The sequence below is a fragment of the Anser anser genome (genome assembly GCF_964211835.1).
Source record: "Anser anser genome assembly, contig: HAP1_SCAFFOLD_229, whole genome shotgun sequence".
In the NCBI taxonomy this organism is placed as follows: Eukaryota; Metazoa; Chordata; class Aves; order Anseriformes; family Anatidae; genus Anser; species Anser anser.
Genome location: NW_028153873.1, coordinates 115,001 through 122,037, shown reverse-complemented (window position 1 = coordinate 122,037; position 7,037 = coordinate 115,001). Strand labels below are relative to the sequence as shown.

The following is a 7,037-nucleotide window of genomic DNA, read 5'->3' as shown; positions in this document are numbered from 1 at the left end:
TTAATCTAGAGATTATTTAAAACAGTCTTTAAATGCTTGATGACTGAACAGTCTGCTGGATATTAAAATATGTTTTGAAAAATATGTTTCAAGTGTTGTTTTTTCAGCTATGTGGGGAGAACAAATACAGTGGCTATGAATATTTTGGCTATTATTCAGAACAGCATTTCTTCTTTGCATACTTCTTTGTTGTTCTACCTCAATATACATCTAATTGTTAGACTGCTGGATTTGTTCCCAGTATTGATGACAAAGCACACTATAGATGCTGTCTGCGTTACTGGAAAATGATTTGTTTCAAAGTAAAATGACTTCCAGGTAAGGTAAACGCTGAGCATGCTCTTCCTGCCTCCTTCTTCACAGTGCTCATAGTAGATCGCTTACGTATGTATTAGTCAGATTCTCTTATAAACTCCTAGTGCATCTCTGGAATTTTGAATTTACAGTGACTTTACGCTCTTCTCTCTCGCTCCTCTAGGCGGTTTCATCTGTTACCAGAGCTCTAGAACTATTTGTGAAACCTGAAGAGCTGGATGGAGAGAATTGCTACAAATGTAGCGAGTAAGATTATTACTAATTATGTCTTAATACTAGATATTAGTTTTATGTATTGCATGACTTAGAGCATAAGTTATCTTTTAACTTCATTTAGAAATAAGGAGACGCAGCTTTGTTGTTGTTGTTGTTGTTGTTGTTGTTGCTTCATTTTGTAGTAGTGGTGAGCTGAAGCAAGGAGCTATGGAGAATGATTTGGAGTGGAAGGCAGCAGCAGGTTCCTGTGAGTTGAGAATGTGAGCTGGCTCTGTGGTAATTAATGTTAGCAGCCTGTGCTGGCTCACTAAGCAGCGTCTTGCACAGCTCTTGAACTGTGTCCTTACGTGGAGCTGTCTCCTTATGCGGAGACTATTTACAGGGGTTCCACAGAAGGACAAAGTCCAATCCACTTTCTAACCACCACCAAGCTCTTATATTTTAACATTGTATGTGGTTTGGTTTTTTAAGTTAAACAAGTTTAATTTAGAAAGTTATACATGTACTTAAACATCATGAATTATATTTACAAAACATCCTACCTTTATATCCAAAGTGATATCAAGAAATGCCTCATACGTATCCGAAACTGCTTTGCAATTCAAGCACTTCAGTGGAAGCAAAATATAAATGCTTAACAATACGTGGAGGAGACTAACTGTCCAAATTCAAGTTGTCGATAGATACTACTTTAGACAAACTGCAGACTGCTTTACTACCGACAAAAGACACAGATCAGTTCTAAGGACAGGAATATTTTTTAAAGTACCTCTTGATCTTAGAAATCCTCCAAATATTTGATGAATGATGGTGGTAGCTTGAGAAGATCTGTCCAATCTGGAAATAAATTATAATCAGACCTCAGAAGATTTAAGGCACACAGTTAACTCTTCAAAGAGTTTTATGAAAACCAAGGATGACGTAGACTTTCAGTTTTGATAGTAAATAAAGGACTACAAGGTGCTAGAGAACGTATAAAAGTGAATTTGTTTATGCTGACTTGGTGCTTCCATTCAAGCACGCTTCCTGCATAGCATCGACAGTATAGCGCAAGAACTCGTGTGCGTCTTCTTGACTGCCAAAATGGAAATGTTGTCCTATTCCTAAATAAGAAGATGATAGTATTTACCTCATTTAAAAATGAAATAATTCTCGTATTTCTAAAATCTCTCTTCTTTACAGTGTTAAAACCATTTATACACATCAAATAATTATTTGAAGATTACAAGATACTGAAAAAGAAACACATCTGAAGCCACTTACGACTGAGGTTATTGATAACACGCGTAGGCTCGATGGCATCAACAGTGCAACGCAGGGCCTGGTTAATGTGAGTCTCCATCGTGCACATCATGCAAAAATCTTGTTCACGACCTGAAGAGTGAAAGAAGAAAGCATCCCAGTCTAGCGAAACAGACATAACTACAAACAAACATATAAGTAACATTTAAACTATAGATACAATATCCACTCTCCTTGTCCCAACAGTCTCGTAACATTTCATTTCACACAACTTTATAGAATAAAAATATCCATTAAGCTTGTGTTCAAGTGCATTTTGTGATGAGAAATCTAAAAGACTACTGCAAAGTCACGTTTGTGAAGGCTGACAGGAATGTGAACTCCACAGGCTGCAAAATATATGAGGAAAGAATATTTGACATTGATGATACAGCATTAAGAGAATGTGGGTTATTTTCAGCACAGTGCTGTCAGGTGAGCTTCATGATACAGAGCTACGAGTCCTTTGGGAGAAAGGAAAAACTAAAGTAATGTATGTAATAGTACTTCTGCCCTCCTTTTTTCAACAGGATTCTTAACTGAAACAATTTCTATATACAGGAAGAAAACAGTTAAATTTCTAGGTATCGATACAAAGATACCAGCCTAAAAAGCATACACGTTTAGTACAACATTTAGTTTATAGTACAACATTTTATTTAGGACAAAATCAGTCTAGATTTTAATACAGTCCCACAAAAAAATCTAGTCATGTTCATAACAGCTCATATTGCTTTCTAGGTTTTGTTTTTGTTTGCTTCTTTTTTTTTTTAATTGGTTCAACAACGAACAGACCATTTATTGTAGTGCATTATGGAACCTAGGCTGTGAAGACTAAAGACCTATGATGCCAACATCCTAAATTTTATTGCCTTTCTAGCAGCAGGAAGCCCAAATAGCCCAAATGCCAAATGTTCATTAAATGCATTACTGTCCAATGCACTTCATTATTCCCATGAAGCAAGAAAAGATCCTTTTAAAAAAACAAACAAACAAACAAACAAAAAAACCACATGGTGCATTAAACGCACTCCATATGCTATTCTGAGCCCACTGCTAATACAATGCTCAAAGCCAGCTTCTACAGGTAAAATCAGGCAAGTAACTTTGTCTCACAGAATCACTGCTGTTCTTTCACCTTCAGAGCTATCCAACAGATTTAAAATACTGTTAGAAAGTACTCACATGACTGGCTGTGCTCAAGAGAAAGCATGTAATTGGCAAGTGGGGGGGTGTAGGTCAAACACTGTAGAGTAGCATTAAGAAAGCGTGTGTTGCCAAGATTGTACAGGCCAACTCCAACACTTTGTGTTTCTTGCCAATCCATACGTATCTTCTCAGGTGGAAAAAGAATCCTTTGTGGCGGAGCAAGTCCATCAGTAACAACTGCAAGAAAGTTATATTTAAAAAGAGATTTTGTTTGTTTGTTTCTAAGAAAGGCATTAGGTATATATAGGTATAGTAAATATATAAAGTATATATAGGTATAGTAAAAATACTATTCTGCGGGAGCACCTAGAGGAACTAGCTACAATCCAAAACAGAAAAACTTATTGCAGACAGCTTTAATACCGCCAAATTCAAATTGGCTGGTCAGCACAACGTTTTGGGAAAAAAAAGTTTAGTCAACCATTTTAATTTTTCTAAGGCAAGGCTAACTGCCATCCTGTTTTTAGTATCTAACGCCAAGTTCCTCTCCATCTATAATCTTTAACCTGATTACCTCAACTACTGCTTTTTTCCTTATTATAACTTAAACCACAAACTTAGACTTGAAAGAGAAAGGAGAAAAGACCTTGGTCTTTGTATCGACCAACGAGATAAGCCTTACACATTTTTAAGTTTATTTTTGACGATTGATTGATGCATTATCAGATATTAGGTACTCTGCAAGAGCAAATATTAACACTAGTAAGAATAAATCCGATCCACCACCTCTTATTCAAAATACATCAATTTCTAATTTGGAGATAACGTCTCCCTGACAAGGAAGTAGAAAAGCTGTAAATACCGATCTAGTTTCCTCTCCCGATGTTCCATATACATACCGATGCTGTTCCTACACCTACACTCTGAGCATAAATTTATGTTGACATGAGTATCGGGTGTTATTTCTCTCTCTGTTTGCCTTGAGAGACTCTCCTCCTGTCCACTGAAAAGTAAACTCAAGATTCCAGATCAGTTAAGACAGTTGCTATCCCCCCATTCAGAGTTCTGCAGCAGCACTGTTCAGATTTTCCAGCAGTCTCTTTACAAAATGACCACTTATAAGTGTACAAAAACACTTATCACCTAGCTTGTCAGTAGGTACACGTGTGGCCTCTCTTAAGCAGAATCAATCACAGCTTAAGATTTTATACAAGATCCCATTTTCAAGTTTGGGATTATTTCAGAAAGTCTTTTTTCCTAGAAACAGTACTACTAGTAACACTTTAACTGGTTTGCCAGCACAACCTTTACCCTGTTAGAAATGATGTTGACTTCTACCTTCATGTAGCATACATAGTGTCCTGAGTGACAGTTGATACCATGATGCACCAGCACCTCATATAAGGCGTAGATGAGTGGTTCTCCACTTGATTGAGACATGTAGTCTCGGAGGTCCAAATACTCAGGATATTTTACCTCCTAAAGAGAGACCAAGAAGATAGAAAAATTATATCAGAGTACTTCGTGGACTAGGCAGAGAAAAACACTTCCAAAAAACAGAGACTGGAATTATATGAATATATCTCTTGATTCACTAAAAATAAGTCTTCCCATAAGCAACGTTTAATACTAGAAGTTGCAGAGAACTGTTTTCTGAAGAATTAGCCTTCTCAGAGGAAAGTATATGCTTCTTGTCAAGCAGGAACTTTACTGATATTAAGAGAAAGAATAAGCCACAGTCGTTGGTCTACAATGGAATGGGCGAAAGTTGCGACAGGGGAGTTTTAGGTTGGATGTTAGGAAGTACTTCTTTACCGAAAGGGCTATTAAGCATTGGAATGGGCTGCCCAGGGAGGTGGTGGAGTCACCATCCCTGGAGGTCTTTAAAAGACGTTTAGATGTAGAGCTTAGCGATATGGTTTAGTGGAGTACTTAGTGTTAGGTCGGAGGTTGGACTCGATGATCTTGAGGTCTCTTCCAACCTAGAAATCTGTGATACCGTGATACTGTGATACAATTATTGTCTGAAAATATTAACAACTTTCAGCATTGGGGGATGTCCCATTACATGATGACAAAGTTGCATTACAGCGGTAAATATACCTTGTTGATCTTTCCACCTGTGAAATCTGCAAATTCTTTTCAGTGATATTGTGAGAACGTTGGAAGAACGGTGTATGGTAAATCTCTTGGATGCAGGAACCATCTTTTTACACCTTAAAAACAAGCAGAGACAAGTGTTTGAAAGCATCTTCTTTTTCGCCCCCAAAACAAACTCGTTTTAATGTCTCACGCATGCTTATGCTATTTGAATAATATTTACTTGCATAATATATATAATTCATGATGTTTAAGTACATGTATAACTTTCTAAATTAAACTTGTTTAACTTAAAAAACCAAACCACATACAATGTTAAAATATAAGAGCTTAAGAGAGCAGATGGAAGCATCTGCCTCGAGGGCAGGTGAGTTGGCAGAGTAAGGGAGCAGATGAGAGTACCTGTCCTAGCTGTGCTGTGGCTTTGGATGCTGCCGCGGCCTATGCTTTTCTTTTTCTTTCGCAGGTGCCTTGCACAGACTCAGAGGGGCCAAGCTGCACTCTGAAGAGCAGCACGAGAAGGGCAGGCTGGTCGTGAGTGGGGTTGGAGCGGAATGGCCAAGTTGCGCAAGGTGACTGCGAAGGGTATCCATTTTGCTTTTCAGGTGTCATGGCAGGCTCTACACAGAAGTGGCTGAGGATTTGAGAAGAGGTTACAGAGCATCAAGGAGCAGCACGTGCAGTGACGGTTTCCAAACGGTATGGTTGCTTTCTCTTCTGTTCATCAGGTGCCACAGGCAAGGTGGGCTGTGACGTTAGTCTTTAGAATCGGAGCTAAGCAGGTCACTAGAATGCCACAGGGCATCTGAGAAGGGTGTTTTAACAGAAAAAGCTTGTCTGGCATGGCAGTGCCTGATGGCAGCGTGTTTCCACAGGTGAAGAGGTGCCTGAAGCCCCATCCTGTCTAGCCTGCGCACACCTCGCTGAGAATGAAAGCCGCTTTCCAGTAATTCAGAAAGCCAAGTTACATCTCGGCCTCGAGCATCTGGGGCCTGTGCTTTTGGGCCTGTCTGCAGCATTTGGCACTTGCATTAATACTTTCTTGGCATATATTTAGGCTTTTGGGGCCAGTGTCTTGGGGGGGTGTGGAGCTGCTTGTACACCTTTGGGGCTTGCATCTGGGGGGGGGGGTTGGGAGTTGCTTGTACACCTTTGGGGACTGTGGCTGGGGGGGGGGGGGTCAGGGCCTGCATCTGGGGGGGTTGGAAGCTGCTCCTACAATGTAGGGATCTGTATCTGTGGGGGTTGGGAGCTGCTTGTACACAGTATGGGCTTGCGTTTGGGGGCAGGTGTTGGGAGCTGCTTGTACAATGTAGGGATCTGCATCTGGAGGGGGTTGGGAGCTGCTTGTACACCTTTGGGGCTTGCATCTGGAGGGGGTTGGGGCCTGCCTCTGGGGGGGGTGGTTGTGAGCTGCTTGTATACTGTAGGGGCCTGCTTGTACACCTTTGGTGGGGCCTGCGTCTGGGGGGGGGTGGGAGCTGCTTGTACACTGTTAGGGCCTGCCTTGCGGGGGGGGGTGGGAGCTGCTTGTACACTGTAGGGGTCTGGGTCTTGGGGGGTTGGGGCTGTTTGTACACCTTTGGGGTGTGCCTCTGGGGAGGGTGGGGAGTTGCTTGGACACCTTTGGGGCCTGTGTCTGGGGGGGGTTGGGGCCTGTGCTGGGGGGGTTGGGAGCTGCTTGTACACTCTAGGGTCTTCTGGCGGGCTTTGGAGCCTCCCTTTGAGGGGGACATTTGGGAGCTGGTTGTACACCTTTGGGGCCAGAGTCTGGGGCGTGGGGGCTGGGGCTGGGGCCTGCATCTGGGTGGGGTGGGGTCCAGTTCATGGGGGGGGGTTGGGAGCTGCTTGTGGACAGTTGGGGTCTGCATCCGGGTGTGGTTGGGGCCTGCTTGTAGACTTCTGCAGCCTGCGTCTGGTGTTTGGGGGCTTTTCTGTAGCGTTTGGGGCTTGCATTTTGGCTTTGGGATGTGTCT

At 41.7% G+C, this 7,037-nt stretch overlaps 1 protein-coding gene across 1 annotated transcript in view; it reads right to left on the bottom strand.

Annotated features, from left to right (window-relative positions):
* Positions 1 to 788: 788 nt before the first annotated feature.
* LOC310891239 (putative ubiquitin carboxyl-terminal hydrolase 17-like protein 23) overlaps positions 789 to 7,037 on the bottom strand; it is a 14,438-nt gene continuing 8,189 nt past the window's right edge. The window contains exons 3-7 of the mRNA XM_083853508.1: positions 5,065 to 5,177; positions 4,300 to 4,440; positions 2,998 to 3,198; positions 1,795 to 1,905; positions 789 to 1,368 (exon numbers count right to left, since the gene is read on the bottom strand). Of these exons, the coding sequence (XP_083709634.1) occupies positions 1,310 to 1,368; positions 1,795 to 1,905; positions 2,998 to 3,198; positions 4,300 to 4,312 (384 nt within the window). The 5' untranslated portion in view covers positions 4,313 to 4,440; positions 5,065 to 5,177 and the 3' untranslated portion in view covers positions 789 to 1,309. The remainder of the gene's footprint in view (positions 1,369 to 1,794; positions 1,906 to 2,997; positions 3,199 to 4,299; positions 4,441 to 5,064; positions 5,178 to 7,037) is intronic.